Source organism: Macaca thibetana, chromosome 5 (assembly GCF_024542745.1).
Source record: "Macaca thibetana thibetana isolate TM-01 chromosome 5, ASM2454274v1, whole genome shotgun sequence".
In the NCBI taxonomy this organism is placed as follows: domain Eukaryota; kingdom Metazoa; phylum Chordata; class Mammalia; order Primates; family Cercopithecidae; genus Macaca; species Macaca thibetana.
The window spans coordinates 125,710,188-125,730,554 of NC_065582.1; the positions used below are offsets into that span (position 1 = coordinate 125,710,188).

Consider the following 20,367-nt stretch of genomic DNA (forward strand, 5'->3'; position numbering starts at 1 on the left):
ACCGTGCCCGGCCGTTGCTGGGAAATTAAATGAGATTGTGTATAATCAGTTTCACACAAGCCTAAGTTTCCCTCCTTAAGAGTGCACACAATAAAACTAGATATGACGATTATCTGAGTAATTAAAAACATGAAAGATAGCTTACCCTTTGCTGGAGAATACATCTGATGACTTCATACTAGTAAAAGAAGAGAATGGCTTCTCATCTTGTATTTTTAGCTGTATAGGCCGTTTTACTCCCCAGAAAATGTCCAGCATTCCTTCAACAATTAGTTTGCCATCTTCTGTCTAAGGAAGAAATGAATAATCCCCCAATTGTTTTTGTATTATTTATAGATGGTAAATGTTTTAACTGAAGATGTAGAAATTAAGTGTGTAAGAAACCTTAATAGGTTAAAAATAAATCCCAGGGTTAGGATTTGGCTTTCCAATTTATCTACAAAGCAATTCTATTTTTAAAACATTCTTTTATTTTTGAAAACAGCTATACCCAGCAAAGTGAGTAAATTATAATGGTAATGACATGTCCACCAGAGGGCACAGTATGTCAAAATGCTTTCTGAACTCTATGATTCTTCAATTAAGTGGAATTTTAATTCTCTAATTTTGTTTAATTTAAAATCAAAGCAGATTCAAAAATTATACTGAACTAGAAATTAGAAAAAACAACAGCTATTTAAATATTTAGCAGCTATTTCCTCATTGCTGAACAGAAAAATATTTAACTCACAAAGTTATGCAAAACAAGTAAAATAATACGTGTGAAAATACGCTGTAAAAATTCAAAACGTTATAGATATATTTTGTAAAACAATAGCATTTGAAGAATTTCTTTAAAATTAGAAATATGACAAAAGAAGGAGACAAGCTTAACATCATGAATTTTGTGGAAACTTTTGAATTAAAGTACAAGTCATCATTATGTATATGAAAGTCCTTTTCCAATGTCAAAGTAATGTTTTCTGTTATAGAAACTTTGGAAAATGTAGAAACTAGCAAAAGTCATATGCCAGCCACCCAACACCTATTTTAACATTCATTAACTATTATTGATATTATGAAGAATCAATTGTTAGACAACATTTAATAACTCAATTCTTATTTGAGAGCATGATGAAAACTCCATACTCTGGAATCAGTTGGGCCTGTGCTCAAACCCTGGCTCTGCCACTTCCTAGTTGTGGCCTTGGACAAGTTGCTGGCTACCTTTAAATTTGGACTTTCTCATGTGAAAAACAGATATTCATAGCACCTGGCATTCAATAGGTGCTCTATATTACTGTTGGTTATTTCTTTGGCTGATAAACTTGCTTTGGAATCACTCCTGAAACAAAGTTTTACACTTCTTCCACTTTTGACTTTACATTTCAGATTACTAAGAGGTCAGGTTAGCAATCAGCTGTTTTCAACAATCAAACACAATTTATTCCTTGTAATGACTGTATATGATATAGATTATATAGTTAATGGTGGATAGCATTTTTTTTTTTTGGTTAAATCAATGAATACATGAATATTTTATTAACATGGTCTGCAAATATAAGAAAGAGAAAAAGTCCTGAGATGCTCCTTCCCTGTACATTTTCGTGCAAGCATGAATGTTTTCAAACATTTATTTATTTTTTTAATCCACGTTAATTCCATTTATTTTCTACTTTTATTTTATTATACTTTAAGTTCTAGGGTACATGTGCACAACGTGCAGGTTTGTTACATATGTATACATGTGCAATGTTGGTATGCTGCACCCCTTAACTCGTCATTTACATTAGGTATATCTCCTAATGCTATCCCTCCCCCCACCCCCCTCCCCAAAATAGGCCCCTGTGTGTGATGTTCCCCTTCCTGTGTCCAAGTGATCTCATTGTTCAATTCCCACCTATTGGGAGAACATGCGGTGTTTGGTTTTCTGTTCTTGTGATAGTTTGCTGAGAATGATGGTTTCCAACTGCATCCATGTCCCTACAAAGGACACGAACTCATCCCTTTTTATGGCTGCATAGTATTCCATAGTGTATATGTGCCACATTTTCTTAATCCAGTCTATCACTGATGGACATTTGGGTTGATTCCAAGTCTTTGCTATTGTGAATAGTGCTGCAATAAACATATGTGTGCATGTGTCTTTATAGCAGCATGATTTATAATCCTTTGGGTATATGCCCAGTAATGGGATTGCTGGGTCAAATGGTATTTCTAGTTCTAGATCCTTGAGGAATTGCCACACTGTTTTCCACAATGGTTGAACTAGTTTACAGTCCCACCAACAGTGTAAAACTGCTCCTATTTCTCCACATCCTCTCCAGCACCGTTGCTTCCTGACTTTTTAATGATTGCCATTCTAATTGGTGTGAGATGGTCTTGATTAGAATTTCTCATAGCATTCTTTCTCTGCCTAACTCGAACTCAATTAAGCCTTTATATCAAAAACCCATAGAATCTCTGAAAATAAAAAAAAAAAACACTACTCTGCTGAGGTTGTTAATTCTTCATTGCTATATCTCCAGCTTTTAAAACGGTGTCTGGTACATGCTAGACACTCAATAAATATTTCATTAATTATTAATTAATTAATTGAATAAATAAATTAATTTATTCATCAAAGATGAATAAAGCCACATATTGTCATCCAAGGACTGCCCCTTTTAAACAGTGTCAGAAGATTTGAAAAATTCTGAATTATGACTTTATTGATCAGTGTGTTAAGATGGAAAAGTCTTGTACCCTCACCATATACTTCATTTCATACAGTTATGAAAAATTATATAAAACATGAAACTATTTTTAAAAATTAAATAACTTTTTTTTTTTTTGAGACAGAGTCTCACTCTGTTGTCCAGGCTGGAGTGCAGTGGTGTGATCTTGGCTTACTGCAATCCCCACCTCTTCGGTTCAGGTGATTCTCCTGTCTCAGCCTCCCGAGTAGCTGGGAGAACAGGCATGCATCACCATGCCTGGATAATTTTTGTATGTTTTTTTAGTAGAGACAGGGTTTTGCTATGTTGGCCAGGGTGGTCTCGAACTCCTGATCTCAGGTGATCCACCTGCCTTGGTCTCCCACAGTGCTGGGATTACAGGCATGAGCCACCACGCCTGACCTAAATAACTTTTGTATTATAAATGGAGCACTGATGTACAGAATTGGAAAGAATATGCCTCAACTTAAATGTTCATAGCACCAAAACTCAAACATTTACCTAAAGGAAACAAACTTAGCATCATGAAATTTGTGGAAACTCTTGAATTAAAGTATAAATAATCATTTTCCTAGTTTTAATCTTTTCCTAAATTTTATATTTTTATAATTATGTATATGAAAGATTTAAGATATAGGACAATGTTGAAATAACTTAAAATTAGGCCCACTTCTTTATAAAGGGATTAGTTATTTCATTCAGTATATTATTGAATTTGGGAAAGTAATTGAAATACCCAATTGAACTAAATTATTCAAGCTTAATAGGAAAGGCCAGAGTGCTTTGTAAATTTCCTTCTGTCCAAACTGTAGATTTAAGCCAAATCATGGTCACCTAAAGTCCATGCTGTGCCATGAAATTAAATCAGGAGTAGAAAATTCTAATGTCCCCTTTGGCCAGGAAGATATTGTAAATATGTAAAGTGAACCCCATCAGAATACAAGGCTGAGTGAAGAGACCTATGGAGAATGAAGCACTGAAATTAAATAAAAAGAAAAAAAGTAAACATAAGGCCACTTTGTACAGTACCCTGCCAGTGGCACTCCTAAAAATGCTTTTGAAGAAATAAAGGGCATTCAAATAACAAGAGAGGAAGTCAAACTTTCCCTGTTTGCAGATGACAGGATCTTATATCGAGAAAACCCCATCGTTCCAGCCCAAAAGCTTCTTAAGCTGATAAGCAACTTCAGCAAAGTCTCAGGATACAAAATCGATGTGCAAAAATTGCTAGCATTCCTACACACCAACAACAGTCAAACAGAGAGCCAAATCCCAAACAAACTCCCACAGAAAGAATAAAATACCTAGGAATATAGCTAACAAAGGAAGTGAAAGACATTTACAAAGGTAACTGTAAGTCACTGCTCAAAGAAATCAGAGATGACACAAACAAATGGAAAATCATTCCATGCTCATGGGTAGGAAGAATCAATATTGTTAAGATGGCAATATTGCCTAAAGCAATTTACAGATTCAATGCTATTCCCATTAAACCACCATTGACATCCTTCACAGAACTAGAAGAAACTATTTTAAAATTCATATGAATCCAAAAGAGACTGAACAGCCAAGGCAATCCTAAGCAAAAGAACAAAGCTGGAGGCATCACACTACTTGACTTCAAAGTATACTACTGGGCTACAGTAACCAAAACAGCATGGTACTGGTACAAGAACAGACACACAGACTGATGGAACAGAATAGAGAACCCAGAAATGAGACTGCATATCTACAAATATCTGATCTTCAACAAATCTGACAAAAACAAGCAGAGGGGAAAGGATTCCCTAGTCAATAAATGGTGCTGGGATAACTGGCTAGCCATATATAGAAAATTGAAACTGGACCCCTTCTTTACACCATATTCAAAAATTAACTCAGGATGGACTAATGATCTAAATGTAAAACCTAAAACTATAAAAACACTGGACAATAACTAGGTGATACCATCCAGGACATAGGCATGGGCAAAGATTTCATGATGAAGATGCCCAAAGCAATTGCAATGAAACTAAAAATCAGCAAATGATATCTAATTAAACTAAAGAGCTTCTGTATAGCAAAAGAAACTATCAACAGAGTAAACAGAAAATCTAGAGAAAGGGAGAATATTTTTGCAAATTATGCATCTGACAAAGATCTAATACTCAGCATCTACAAGGAACTTAGACAAATTTAAAGGAAAAAAACCAAACAACCCCATTAAAATGTGGGTAAAGGGCATGAGCAAACACTTCTTAAAAGAAGACATACATGTGGCCAGCAATCATATGAAAAAGCTCTACATAACTGATCATCAGAAAAATGCAAATCAAAACCACAATGAGATACCATCTTACACCAGTCAGAAAGGCTATTATTAAAAAGTCAAAAAATTACAAATGCCGGTGAGGTTGTGGAGAAAAAGGAACCCTTATACACTGCCGGTGGGAGTGTAAGTTAGTTTAATAATTGAGGAAGACAGTTGTTTAGGTCAAAGACCTAAAGACAGAAATACCATTTGACCCAGCAATGGAGAATAAATCATTTTGTTATAAAGACATATGCACACATATGTTCATTGCAGCACTATTTATAGTAGCAAAGACGTGGCATCAACCTAAATGCCCATGAGTGATAGACTGGATAAAGAGAATGTGGTATATGTACACCATGGAATACCATGCAGCCATAAAAAAGAACAAGATCATGTCCTTTGTAGGGATGGAGCTAGAGGCCATCATTCTTAGCAAACTGATGCAGATAGAGAAAACCTAATACTGTATGCTTTCTCTTATAAGTGGGAGCTAAATGATAAGAACACATGGACACATAGAGGGGAACTACAGACACTGAGGCTTATCAGAGGGTGGAATTTGGGAGGAGGGATGGGACCAGGAAAAATAACTAATGGGTATTAGGCTCAATACCTGGGTGATGAAATAATCTGTACAGCAAACCACCATGACACATGTTTATCTATGTAGCAAACTTGCACTTGTACCCCTGAACTTAAAAGTTAGAAAAATGCTTTCTAGCTTCAGGACTTTCCTGAATTATTTCTTTAATATTTCAAATTTTTTATTATTTTGATATAGTGCACATCTATTGGAATCTAATGCATTCATTTTAAAACCCAGATCAAATTTTACATTACAGATGCATCATAATTTATTTGAATAATCCCTAATTGATAGGGACATCTTCAAATTTTCTCCATTACAAAGGACATCACAATGAATATCTTTCTATATACATTCTGATGCATTTGTAAGAAAGTATTGTAATAGATTTTCAGTGGAAATGCTGTTAAAATATTCATATTCTATTTTTAAAATAGAAAGAAAATATGTCATTAAAATTTTTAAATGCTTTTCTATCTCAAAAATGCATAGAAAGTCACAAGTGTTCCAAGCCCAAGTCTAAAAGAATCATAATCAAGTTAAACTTTCACCTGTTTCTTCCAGAATTGTGTGTGTGTGTGTGTGAGTGAATAAAACTGGATTGCCTTTCTTCAGTGGGCTTACCTCTCCATATAAAATCTGCAAATTTTTCTGGTTCTCATAAAAAATGTTATAGGTCTTCAATAAAGAATTAAGTTGTTCCCTAAAAATAAAAATAAAAAAAATTACAATCAGTCTTAGGGTTTTTAACAGTAAAAGGTAATAATGGTACTTTCATAAAGGTATGAGATAGAAAGAAATAGTTTAATGGAATCTTTACTGTTCTGTCACTTTAACTTAACATAGGTCATTGGAAGTGGAAGCATTCTTAAAATATCAGCAAATGTTGGAGGTGCTAATTCATAAGTAAATAACCAAAGGTAGGAAAATGACTGAGGACAAAAACGGTGAGAACAGTGTTCTGTAGCAGGAGGCAGCCACAAAACAGGAATTCGGTTTCATATTCCTTTGTGTATTTCAACATTTATAACCAACCTAAATTAAGCACTGGTGTGTGGCTGATACTGTCTCTCTACACACTACTCCCTCCTGTGTGCCCAGGGCATGGGATGGGACACCAGTGCCCCAACTCTCCAAATCTCTGTTACCTTCTGTAAGCCACTTAGTATCCCTGAATTTCCACAGCTGTGAAATGAAGGTGATCTGCCCTATTTGCCGGGGCTGTTTAGACCATTAAAAGCAACCACGGAAGTCAAAGATCCCAGGTGGCTGGGTGAAGTGAAAGTGAGCAAAGGCTCATTGTTGCTGTGGCACGGGCGCTCACTCTCCTGGCCTGCCCCACACAGCTGGTAATGGCAGGCTTTGGCCAGGAAAGCTTGTAGGGGAGGAGCCCTCTTCCTTCCTGCCCCTTCCAGCTGGGTATCAAGATCTGAGACCATATGTGTGGTGAATGACTCAGCACTTTCTTGCCTGGAAACTCCTCCCTGTGTCTCCCACTGGGAGCACAGCTATGGTAAGGAACGCTCTGACTTATCTCACCCTTTGTGGCAGGTGGGCCCTGGCAGTGGGAACACTGGCTCTTACCACATCTCTATTCTATCTTTCTCTCAGTGTCTCCGCGTCTTGAGATGCTCCTCTTGAGATGATCATCGTTTCTCACCTGGATTATTGCAGCAGCCTCCTAAAAGCCTCCCTGTAGCTGCTGTTTACTCTCAACAGCAGAAACTGTTTTAATGCAAACCTGACCATCTCTCGTCTTTGCTCAGAACTCTTCAATGTCTTCTTGTTTTTCAGATTAAAAGCCAACATCCTTACGATGGCTTAAAAGGCTGGATGCAACTGGTCTTCTGTTACCTCTTTCATCTCATTTCCTCCCACCCTTCCCTCACTCCATGCAACCACCAGCCTCCCTGGTGTTCCTTGGCCACTCCAGACACACTCCCATCTTGGGGCCTCTGCACTTGCTGATCCCTCTGCCCAGAAAGGTCTTCCCCCACACTTTCACCTTGCCAGCTCATTCATCTTCTTTAATTATTTAATCAAAAGTTATCTTCTCAAGAAGTCCTTCCTGATCACCCAATCTAAAAGTTCACCTTCTCCCAGCATTTCGTATCCTGATTTTCTCCTTTGCCCCTGTCCCTGAGTCACCTTCAATATAGTTTACTTATTTCCTTAGGTTCTGCCTCCTCCATTGAATGTAGCTCCAACAGGTCAGGGGTATGTATACATTTTGTTCACACTGTATCCTGTGCCTGGAAGAGTACTTGGTACACAGCAGGAACCTGACAAATTCTGGTTGATTAAAATTATCGGGAAATTCTCATTTCCTAAACAACAATAAACAAGGGAAGAAAAGCTTTCTCACATAAGCAGTTTTATATATATTAAAAAAAAGACCCAACAAACCGTGATATTAAAATTCCAAGCATTTCAAATGCTAAAATCCCTTTGATCCTCAATATCTGTCACTGTCCAATAAGAAAATGAGAGGGCAGGAGGTTTGGTCCACTTTATTCACTCCTGTGTTCCTGGTTCTCGGAGCAGAAACTTGCTCACAGTAGGCTCTTCTTCAATAAATACTGAATATTGAATAACAGAATTTATATATACTGTTACATGTTTGAAATCACGTAAATATACATGTTACCATTGGCTTTTTCTCATTTGTAATTTTCAAGGTGTACATTTCCAAGGATCAATACACTCCACACAATTGCCATAAAAAAGATTCTCCTGAAGTCCTCCATACTGTTGGTCCATTTCCCAAGTGGATTACTTTAAATTTTTAATGTTAATGAACACGTCTCTTCTAAACATCAGTGGCCACACTGATTTTGTTCTCCTGCGATTATTGTCACAGGTTATTTCCTAAAAATCATACTACTGGCCAAGAACATGAACATGATTTATAACACTTATTGTTTAGTGCCAGAACACTGTTAAGAAATTTCACCATAAAGAAATTTTATGGGACACTCGGGATGCAACTCCTGATATGCTGAGCTGTGAGAGTTGTTATGAAAGCAAATGGAGCCTTACATAATCTTATTCCCTCAACTTCTGCTTCTGATAAAAGTACATCATATAGTAGAGTATGAGCAGCCTTCAACATGTTTACCTCAGGATCATGTGCAGTTGGAAAATGTTTCTGAACCTGAATAGAGCCTGACTAAATCCTCAACTGAAGTAAGTCTCCAAATGGCATAAGGAGTTGGCAAACTGTGGTCCCAGGCTGCCCATTTTTGTAAATAAAGTTGTATTGGAATATCACCACACTAATTTGTCTGCTCATTGTCTGTGGCTGTTTTTCTGTTATAACTGCAGAGTTGAGTAATTGTAACAGAAACCATATGACCTACAAAGCCTGAAACATTTATAATCTGGCTCTTTGCAAAGAAAGTCTTCCAATCTGTAATCCACTGTGTAATACAGCGTAGCTGGATACCATAGAAGTCTTCTGTATTTTTCTCACCATGAGCAGAATCTTTTTGATTATTAATTGGACTTTGAAAGATTTTGGAGTGTTGAAGATTAGAGCTCAGTAAACTAAAGTATTGGAATAAAATTAGGTAAATTCGTGATGCAATACAAAGCAAGAAATTAGAAAAGAAAATTTATAAGTTGCCTGAACAAACTATAGCAATGGTGAATGCTGTCCAAACATTTCTTTTAGTTGTGTGTACCTTACCAGAGACACTTTTGAAGATGATTAGTTTATGTACCTGATGAAACAATATGTCTAATATAACCTTGAAAATAAAATGTATGTCTGTAACATTCTAATTTAACTTGGCATTAAGGGAACAACACGGTGAAGAATTACTGTTAAGTTGATCATCTGTGTCTATTCACATTACACCACCCCACAGAAGGTCATTTATTCAACATGACACAGTTGCGCTGTGAGCACAGTCAAGAGGCCTCAGTCATGCTCAGAGGGTGGGTTAGAGCTTTAAGGAATAGATGTTGCCTACGGTGAACCTTGGTGGGTGAGAATTAAACAGGAAAAGAAGGGTGTAAGAGTTTACCTGGCAAAGAAACAACATGAACAAGGACATGTAGCTATTTCTATAGTTCGCAGAAAAAACTCAAGAGTTGGGATTCCAAGAATACAACATGTAAAATGGGAAATGCTGAGCAATGAATGAGCCCCGTGAAACATTTTAAGAAACTTGAAATTCACTTCGCAGGCAATGGGCAGCTATTGAAGATTCTAGGCAGGGGAAAGACATGATGATATTAAAGATCACTAGGTAGAATGTGGAAGATAGATATCAGTACCAGACAAGATAGAGGCAGCAAGATGAGTGAGATCACTGCAACACTAGTGCGGTAGAGGTGCAGAAATGAGGCTGATGTTCCTTGGAAAGGTTAACAAATGTCCCATGTCTGTGGAAGGTTCTAAAGTCCAGAAGAGACCTGTAATAATTACAGGCATTGTATGGTGTAGAAGACCCAAAGGCAATTACTAAAGTGTTATCTGGGCAGTCTCTACTCAATAAGAAGAGCACTGATTTAATATACACTGTGGCCTCTCAGTGGCAGTTTTAACAGATTTTTTTAGGGTACACCTAAGTGTTACATATGGACCCCCTCAAAAAGAATTTGTGAACCTTTCCCCCTAAAACCTGTAAAAGTTCACCTTCCAGCATGATCAGACTGCTTAGCATAGACAGTTTGATGGTCTTTAAAATACTTTCAAATGGGTGATAAGAAATTGATTCTCTGTCCAGTTTTCCAGTTTACAAGTCTGTGATGTCCAAGGCACGCCCAAGAAACAGACACAAGTTTCTCACATTTTTATATGTGAGGTGCAAAAAATTGATTTTCTAGGAAAAGGCCTTGGTTTTTGGAACATGAAACACTGTATCACAATAGTAACAAGGGTGTTTTTAAACATCATCAAACACTATATAATACAGATGGTGTTTCCACTAAACTGAAGAAAACCAAACTTCCATACGAAGTGGACTTGTAGCTAAACGGACATGTAAATTATAAGTTTCTCCAGGATAGAAGTTGGCACCCTGCCACAAGCAGTGTGGCGAGAGAATCCTGGTATAAGCTGATGAACACCCAGGATTCTTCATCATGGCCCTGGAAGAGAGCTAGCCAGGGAAAGACTGACCTCGGTGGGAGGCAGATCAGGGGGAGCGATGCTGAGGGGATCCCAGGGTCCTGTTCCTTTAAGGCTCCGGCTTGGTTTTATGAGTAATAGTGGACCCAGAGTTTACTGTAAAATGCTCTGGTGTACTTTGTACTTTGTGGCCTGTATTGCAGCTGCTCAGCAGATGGGAATTACCCTTACTCTGACGTTTGCCATGAATAATGTACTTTGCAAGAAATGAGTTCCTCAATCTTATCAGGTATTTGGCTGGCTGGAAGAAACAATTTTTTATTTAACTTTATAAAACTGTAATATACATGAATGTGCGACAGGATAGTGGGTGGAAGTGAATTATGTCTCATATCCATAGATAGAGTGGATGTCAAATATTAGTTGTACTAAGAGATTTTTTTCCTCTTGTTTTAATAATGACTTACAGCATAATTAAGTGGCTATCTTAGTCCTTCCCTAAAAACCAAAGAACCCTGTCCTACTCTTTACAAAGTGATTCTTTCAGTTTGAACCCACTAAGGACAAAGCATAAATATAGTCATATGCTGTCACCCTACACAAGCTTGAAAGACTTCCGTGTGATACAAATGAACCTCAGCGGAAAATACACTCAACAAAGTCGCCAAAGTCATATTTAGCCCCTGGCTGTGCTTCCTGAGTTTGTGTTACTTCTGCTTCTTGGAGACTTGCTGAAAAATGTTCATGGTTCCAATTAGGCAGCCACTGAGCTGCTTAGTGACAACAGCATTAAGAACAACATTCCATCCCAGCACTTAAGGAGGCCGAGGTGGGCGGATCATGAGGTCAGGAGATCGAGACCATCCTGGCTAACACGGTGAAACCCCGTCTCTACTAAAAAACAGAAAAAATTAGCTGGGTGTGGTGGCGAGCGCCTATAGTCCCAGTTATTCAGGAGGCTGAGGAAGGAGAAGTGCATGAACCCCGGGAGGAGGAGGTTGGAGTGAGCCTAGATCGCACCACTAGCACTCCAGCCTGGGTGACAGAGCTCAAAAAAAAAAAAAAAAAAAAAAAAAAAAAAAAAAAAAAAAAAAAATTAGGACAGCATTCCACTGTGTGTGTGGCCATATTTAAGAGCAGGAACCAAAAACATTTGAAACAGACTTCAGCAGGTGAAAAACTGAGGCAGAAAAGGATAATGCTAATTAGTTCTCTAGCACAGGCTTGCTTTTTCCCCATTGATTTTGTTCACGATATTAAATTTTAGCAGTGAGGCTATGTAACAATTTCATATGTCAGGTTAAAAAAGCTGAATTTAGAACTTTATATTTTTATATTTTATAAAAAATTTTTATATTTTAGAATTTATAAAATTTTAGAATTTTATATTTATAAAATTTTAGAATTTTATATTTATAAAATTTATAAAATTTTGGAATTGTACATTTTTATAAAATAACTATGAAATATTAAAGTTAAACATATTAAACATTACATTAAGTATGTAAAGGTAACAAATTGATTATTTGCTGGGAATTAAGGTTGTGATTTTTATTTCCTATGTTGTAATTCTATACACCTTATAAATTCTTTTCTTTCTTTCTTTCTTTCTTTTCTTTTGAGATAGAGTTTTGCTCTTATTGCCCAGGCTGGAGTGCAATGGTGTGATCTCATCTCACTGCAACCACCACCTCCTGGGTTCAAGTGATTCTCTTGCCTCAGCCTCCTGAGTAGCTGGGATTACAGGCGGCTGCCACCAGGCCAGGCTAATTTTCATATTTTTAGTAGAGATGGGATTTCACCATGTTGGACAGGCTGGTCTCAAACTCCTGACCTCAGGTAATCCATCTGCCTCGGCCTCCCAAAGTGCTGGGATTACAGGTGTGAGCCACCATGCCCAGCCTATAAATTCTATATAAGAAATGTATGACACTTTCATGGTATTTTTTTAGGTTCATAGAAACATACACTCTTGTATGTTTCTGGAAAGATGGAATCAGGAAATATGAGGACACAGAAGAGAACTAAATAAAGCCTTCTCATCAAGCCATTTGCCAAGACAAATAATCATTCCATATTACTGATGTCTGCAAACAGAAGCAGAATTTTCCAAACCCATTTTATCCTTTATTCCTGTCCATTTGAATCCTGGAATTAAAATTACAAATTTTGGCTCCTTTTTCATAAACAGCCATGGTACCAGGTCTTTTTGCTTTTGGCTTCATCTCCTGGTTCAAATGATGAAGAAAGAATGCTTTTCATTCTTTGCATAGAGACCCTCCTCAGCTAGAAAAGTAGGTTATTCACATTTCCTTGGCAAATGAAGGGATTGAGTTCCAGAGTTTGGAAACTGAGAAATTTGTGGAGAAGTAGACTATCTTGATTGAAGTAAAAAGGCAAACCCTAAATTATTAGGAAGCTCTGAATTCTGTCTCACTCTTCCGACTTCAAATACCTGAGGCGTTTTCCCTTTTTTCTGCAGCCTCACCAACATATATTATTTTTTGGCTTTTTTATAAAAGCCATTCTGACTGGTGTGAGATAGTATCTCACTGTGGTTTTGACTTGCATTTCTCTGATTAGTGACAATGAGCATTTTTTCATGTTTGTTGGCTGCTTGTATGTCTTCTTTTGAGAAGTGTCTGTCCATGTCTTTTGGCCACTTATACACTGTTGGTGGGAATGTAAATTAGTCCAGTTGCTGTGGAAAGCAGTTTGGAGATTTCTCGAAAATCTAAAAGTGGAACTACCTTTCAACCCAACAATCCCTTTACTGGGTATAGACCCAAAGGGAAATAAAACATTCTACCAAAAAGACATATGCACCCCTATGTTTATCACAACACTATTCACAATAGCAAAGACATGGAATCAACCCAGATGCCCATCTGTGCTGGACTGGATAAAGACAATGTGGTACCTAGACACCATGGAATACTCTGCAGCCATAAAAAACTGCAAAATCATGCCCTTTGCAGCAATATGGGTGCAGCTGGAGGCTATTATCCTAAGTTAACTAATAGATAATTAGAAAATCAAATATTGCATGTTCTCACTTATAAGTGAGAATTTAACCCTGGGTACATATGTACACAAAGATGGGAACAACGGGCACTGGGGACCACTAGATGCAAGAGAGAGGGAAGGGGACAAGGGCTGAAGAACTACCTATTGGGTACTATGCTCACTACTGGGATGATGGGTTCATCCATACCCCAAACCTCAGCATCATGCAAGAGAGAGATGAGGGAATGGAGCAGTTAGGCTGATACTTAGCTCATATTTGGGTTTTGCTTCTCATTTGCCCATGGTTTAGCCTTCCATTTCCTGTTTTTCTGAGACAAGTCTTACAGTTGTTTTTTTTTTTTTTTAAGTCAGTTGAAAAGTAAACACAGGTGTGCCACATAACACCAATATTATGGGAGCAGATGCAATCTTGCTGTAAAATTACACCCTTTGTGTATGAACAGATAGGGACTTCTGTGCTTATTAAGAATGAGTACCTTGACTTCACACTCTGATGCCCCTTGCTCCCTTGGGAGGGAGAAACTATCCTGTTTAATGAAGTCTTTCATTTATTGTAGTGATATGCCTTTCGGCCCCCTGGACATTTGGGATTGTTACTAGAGGGTCTGAAACACAACAGGGAGCTAGTGATTCTCAGGGCCATCAACATGAGCAGGAGCCTGAAAATGGGAGCCTTCCTGACACACAGGCTCTTACACTCACTGGCTCTGACACTGTTCTTCGGTAATGCTGCCATGACTTTCACCACTGGTTATCTTTACATTCCACAAATAATAATAATAATAATAATAATAATAAGAAGAAGAAGAAGAAGAAGAAGAAGAAGCAAACTCCTTGCTGCTATTCAGGGGATCCTCCAAACATTCTCCACACTAAATCTAGAGTATGTAGAACGTATCTAATCATATCATCTGCTTTGTTAACATCTTTAAATGTCTTAAATGTCTTTCCATTTCTTTTGGGATAAAACCCCCACATTCTTATGGCAGGTTAAGTCCTGTTTGGTCTCTCTCCTGCCTTCGTCTTCAGCCTCCGTTCAAGAGACATTTTCCCCGTGTCCTGCACCCCAGCACCCTGGGCACCTTTCACTGGTGGGAACTCTTTGCTCCATGGCCGTAAGAATTTCTGGCAGATTTCCTGCATCAGAAACACTCTCCACCCACTCCCCTGAACTTTGACAGCTCCCTCCTCACTCAGATCTCTGTACAAACATTGTTTCTAGGGAAGCCTTCTTGGATCTCTTATTTAAACTAGGGCTGTATTCTTTCATAGAACTGGGTTCCTTCCCTCAGAATACATGTCAGTTTGTTTCAGGTCTTTAGACCTATGTGGACCTCAGAGTGTGATCCCTAGACCAGCAGCATCTGTACCACCTGGGAACTTAGACATGCAAATATTCACCACACCCTAGAACTCCTGAATCAGAAACTCTGGGGATGGAGCCTAGCAATCTTTCTTTTAAAGAACACTCCAGGTGGTTCTGATAAAGGCTCAGGTTTGAGCTACAGCTTCAGATTGCAAGCTCCATGAGTAGGACAGCTACTTTTTCTCTTTTCTCCCCTCCCCTCCCCTCCCCTCCCCTCCCCTCCCCTCCCCTCCCCTCCCCTCTCCTCCTCTCTCCTTCCCTCCTCCCCTCTCCCCTCCTCTCCTCCTCCTTCTTGCCCATGGTATGCTCTCTTAGGGAATACGGTATAGAAAATTCACACATCCAGAAATTCAAATAAATTCCATACGTGTAATGTATTTCTAGAGTCTGAATTTTGACTTCGTTCGACTTTCTATGAGAACATTTTTAGTATATCTTGGGCAGACAAATGATCTCATTATTTTTAAACCTCCTTAATTGATAAAACAGGTAACAACAAAGTAGACCAATTTTACTAGGAATAACCGATTATTGAGTCATATTGATATGCTCAATGACTGTGGACAATATATGCTTATTGAAAAATATCAGATATAAAAAAAAACTTAATGAATGTCCTTCTTTCACATATCTTGTGATGACGTTATTGACCTTTTTGCGACAAAATAACAGATGAGATATCCAGTTTCTCATAATTGCTTTTCATTTCACTGGATCATCAAACATGAATAATGTGAATTTTTAAAAACAATCCCCATGTGGACAAAAATTCTAATTTTTTAAGTAGATGCTTCTAAACATGCAGTTAAAATCCTCTATCTCTGGCTTATTTTAAAATTCTAGCTTTCTATACAAATATGTCAGAACAGGCTCTCTTATACTTTAATTAAAGACAGGTATTCAGCCTTCTTCAGGAGAAGATGCTCTCCCCTTAGAAACTTACCTTCAGGACTCACAGGGGCACTCAGTATTTGCTCCTATTCCTTTGATCAGGAGAAGACCCTGTACATGAAACCTGGGCAAACATTGCCTTCTGGCTCTACTGGCCAGGTAGGAGGCAGCCTCTGGAACACTGGCTCTTTGTGTTTAATTTGTGCTTAGAAGTGCAGGTGGCTGGTTCCTTTGTTTCAACAAAGGTTGCTGGCCAACATGCTTGGAAAAAGAAACTGTTTGGAATAATGCACTTTCTGCTAAAATTTATTACATCATGCTAATTAAACTTATTTACTAAGGACAGGAATGTACACGTCCCTTTTGAGCTGCCGTTGAGCATAGGTTACAAAATTTATGTTAGGTTCCTAAGTAGCCGAAAAAGTCTAATAGGTTCTGAGAGTGAAATGTGATCTGCATTCTAAAACTGGATTTTAACTTCCCCATTAATTTGTTGGTTTTTTTTTTTTTTTTAAAATACATGGTTAGCATTTATTCACCTCTAAAAGTGCCCAGATTTCAGGCTATGACCTAAAGTGAAAATACTTTGAAAGTAACCATAAAAAGCTTTATTTTATTTTATTTTTTCCACCCAGCTCACTATGTGAAGCAGTGTGCAGTGATGACTCCGGGCAATAAAACAGCAACTAGAAGCTTAGTCATTTCAGCACAAAGCTAACTAACCTATGCTAATACCCTTTGAACAGGGAAGTTTCTAAACTCAGAATTCTCATCCAGTAGTGGGATAAAAACGTTATGTTGCCTACTGTGCTATCATTAATATCAGGACCTCTTATTTTACTGATCATATGTAATCCTCATGAAATTTGCTGAAACCAAAATTCTGATTATGAAGATTCTGTTTTACTATTAATTTCCATTCTTTTCTTGTAGTTCTGTGCAGGAAAATAAAAATACGTCAATAAATTGTTAATTTTTGTCTCGTTCACCACAGGCATGCCTAGTATAGAGAGGGAGCTAAAAAACTACTTGCCAAGTGAATAAATGAGTAGGTGTGTTTGCCAGATTTGTGGTATGCTGGATATCACAGTTGGTCAGTGGCATTGTTATAATTTCTGGTGACAGCCTGGCAGAGATTTCCCCCAGCTCCAGGAATTTTGTTTATGTTAGGAGGTCAAAAGTTCTCAGAACTTTAATCCTTTCCTACTGTGAGCATTTGTTCTCAGACTTCAGTATGCATCAGAATCACATGATTCGTTCTGGGGTGAAGCCCAGGGTCTATACCGTGAACAGGCGTCTGATTCAGAAGCAGGTGGTCCATGGACCTCATTTTTAAGAAATGCTTCTTATTCCATCTCAAATGTAATGTGTCCAGGACTGAATTCTGGATCCTCAATTGCAAACCTGCTCCTCCTGTAGCTCCTGCTTCTCCTCATGATTTCACAAAATGTTAACTCCATTTTTCTAGATCGAAATTTTTAGAATGATCCTTGGTTATTCTCTTTCTCTCATACTCCATGTCTAACCCTTCTGGAAATAATCCTACTGTGTTGGTCTTCCAAATATATCCAGAATCTGATCATTGTTTTCTACCTCTACTGCTGCCACCTTGGATCAAGCCACCTTCATCTCTACCCTGGACAGTCAGCTCCTTGGTAACTTCTCTGTTTCCACTCTTGTCCCCTCTCTACTGTGTTCTTAACACAGCAGCCAGACTGATATTGTCACTAATGTGCTCAATGTCCTTCCACAGCTTCTCATCTTATTTAGTGGGAAATACCAAGCCTCATGATGGCCTATCAAACCCTACATGTTCTGGGCCCATTTGGCCTCATCTTCTCCTGCTGTCTTTCTACTTCCATTTCCCCACACTGTCCTCCCTGACCGTTACAAATAGGCATCTGTCTTTGGGCTGTGGAGTTGCTGTTCCCCTTGCCTGGAATACCTGCGAAACCTGCATGGCTTGCTTTCCCCCTTTCTGCAGGCTTTTCCTCCAATGCTTCCTCCTCACTGAGGAAGGAACATGCAATCAGAACCCTTTCCGCTGTCTATCTCCAGCACTCTTTACTCCATTTCCTCAGCATTTATCTTACGTATTGACTGTATCCCGACTTTATGATGTAACCCCATGAAAGTAAGGGTTTTGTTTGGTTCATTACTGAATGCTCAGGGTCTGAAAAAAATACCTGTTCACATTGAGCAGTCAATAAGTGTTTGAGGAATAAGTCAGTGGATTCTTTATCCTTTGCATCATGTCTTTTTCCCACTGCTTATGGTTCATCCTTATCTTCCAGCTGTGGCTTTATTTCCGTATTTGATCATATTTGTTTCCTTCACTTTTCTACTGCCCAACCCTGCATCATTCACTTCCCCTTCTCTCTATCATTTATTTGGCTTTATTCCTTTTCCCATCCCCCATAAGATTTGGGTCATGTTTCAGTACCACTTGGTTTTTCATAATTTCATTTCCCCTCAGCCCCCAGCCTCTGCTATAGCTTGGCCAGTTTCAGTTTTCATCTTTACTCTTATAGCTTTTAAGCCCCTACCCTATTGTTCCCAAAGCAATGTGAGATACGGTTTGCTGGGTATAAGAAAAGTTGTGGATGTCGGCCATATATTGCATAATCTAATGTCAAGAGGGAACCAGTAAAAATAAAGTGTCATGAAGAGCAAGGGAGGGAGAGGTTAGGACAGGGCATAATGTTTTTGGCCCTGGGGTTAATTCTTTAGAACTATCATTTAGGAGAAGCCTTAGATCTTTTACCTAATGCTGCTCTTCAGTATTATCCCAACTATTAAAACAGAAATGTCACTTTTAATAAAATAAAACCACTGTTAAACCAAATATTAGTGATAGTTCCATGAGAGAATAAATTTGGCAGTCTTTAGGGACATACTTTTTCAACTTCTTATCTAGTATCTCTACTGAGGATTCATGTTATTAATCTTGTTGATCATACATCATGCTTAGAAAACTTTGGTATATTTCACAAATGACTGGTGAGTAGGATAATGTATAATATAAGGTGCGTGGTTACCTGGTTATGAATGTCCTCTCATTAATGAAGATCCAAGAGGGGTACTGGTGAGCCATCATAGTCATCTTTTCCTCTTTTTTGAGATGGTCTGAGGATATCCTAAACATGAGAATAATATTAATGATTTGTTCCTATAATGCATTCATAAATTAGTATCTGATTTAAGTTGAGTATTTTGTTGTGTCTCTAGAGTATAAGAATGTTTTAGAAAGTTTTTGAGTAGTATGTCATATGTGAGCAAAAATACAGAAAAATATATTATGTAAATGAAAAACTACAGAAACAGTAACTCAAGACAAGGATGTATTGAACAATTTGGTAAGTCTGTTTTAGATATATTTTTAGCAAAATAAATATGACTCTATTGATTTATGTAATTTTGTATAAGGGATCATATTCCTTCTTTTGCACTAACTCACCCAAACTGGCTGAACCTTGCCCCAGTCAGCAGAACACAACTGCAATTCTAGGCAGCTAAAATCAAGCTCTGACTTGAGGAGTTGATTAGATATGATGTAATATTTTTCAAGTCTCCTTCCGGTTCTGGAAACTGTGGTCAGATGTGAATAATCTCCTCCTTTATATGTTCATATGAATGGCATTAGGGTGTGACCAGAGTTGTAAAGTATAATATTTTCAGATCATTCTATTTTGCAAAAATTGAATATTCAGTTGTCATGGCTCCAAGCCTATAAGATTTTAGGGGATATAACCAGAATAAAAAGATGGACAAGAGAGAGTTCAGTTTTCTTTTTTTTTTTAAAAAGGTGTGTGTTGGGGGGTGGTGGATTTCCTCCTTTTTCTTTCACATCAGGTTATTTGGGTTGGGTAAGATGAATAAAAATTAGGAAGTTTTATGCCCTAACTCTTCGGAATACCAGGAAAAAAAAAAAGAAAACAGGAAAGCTATTCTTCTCTTCTCATAAAATCTCTGATGCATCCTTTTCCTTATAGCATGTTGTTGAACTCATTAGGTACTTTGTTACAGTTTTCAGGGTGAATGCTTGGCTGGAGTCTCATTTTAGGCTTTTATCATTCTGATCATCCCATCACCTATTTGGTCACAAACCATCCTGATATCTTTCTTAATAAATACAGCCCAAGTCCCTTAAGCTGACTTTCAGGCTTTCCTCAATTCCACCTAAACCTACCTTTCCAAGCGCCAAATTGAAACATTTCTTCAACACCAGGCCTTGCAATCTAATGAAATTTCATGTCATTGAGTCTCTTCTCACCAATTCCCCTGGCAGCAGAGGGCCCTCCTCACTGCAGCTCCAGATATCTGGTCCCTTTTAGTCCCCAGTGGGACATCTTTAAGTCTCCCCATGGCCTTTGAATCCACACTGTTGTCATCACTCTGCTTTCTACCTGTATTATCATTATTGATTTA

General features: G+C 37.9%; 1 protein-coding gene across 1 annotated transcript in view; it reads right to left on the reverse strand.

Moving 5' to 3' along the window:
• Nucleotides 1-20,367, reverse strand: part of RASSF6 (Ras association domain family member 6) — a 49,910-nt gene that overhangs the window by 22,057 nt on the left and 7,486 nt on the right. Inside the window, exons 2-4 of the mRNA XM_050790308.1 lie at nucleotides 18,978-19,076; nucleotides 6,203-6,281; nucleotides 146-288 (exon numbers count right to left, since the gene is read on the reverse strand). Of these exons, the coding sequence (XP_050646265.1) occupies nucleotides 146-288; nucleotides 6,203-6,281; nucleotides 18,978-19,076 (321 nt within the window). The remainder of the gene's footprint in view (nucleotides 1-145; nucleotides 289-6,202; nucleotides 6,282-18,977; nucleotides 19,077-20,367) is intronic.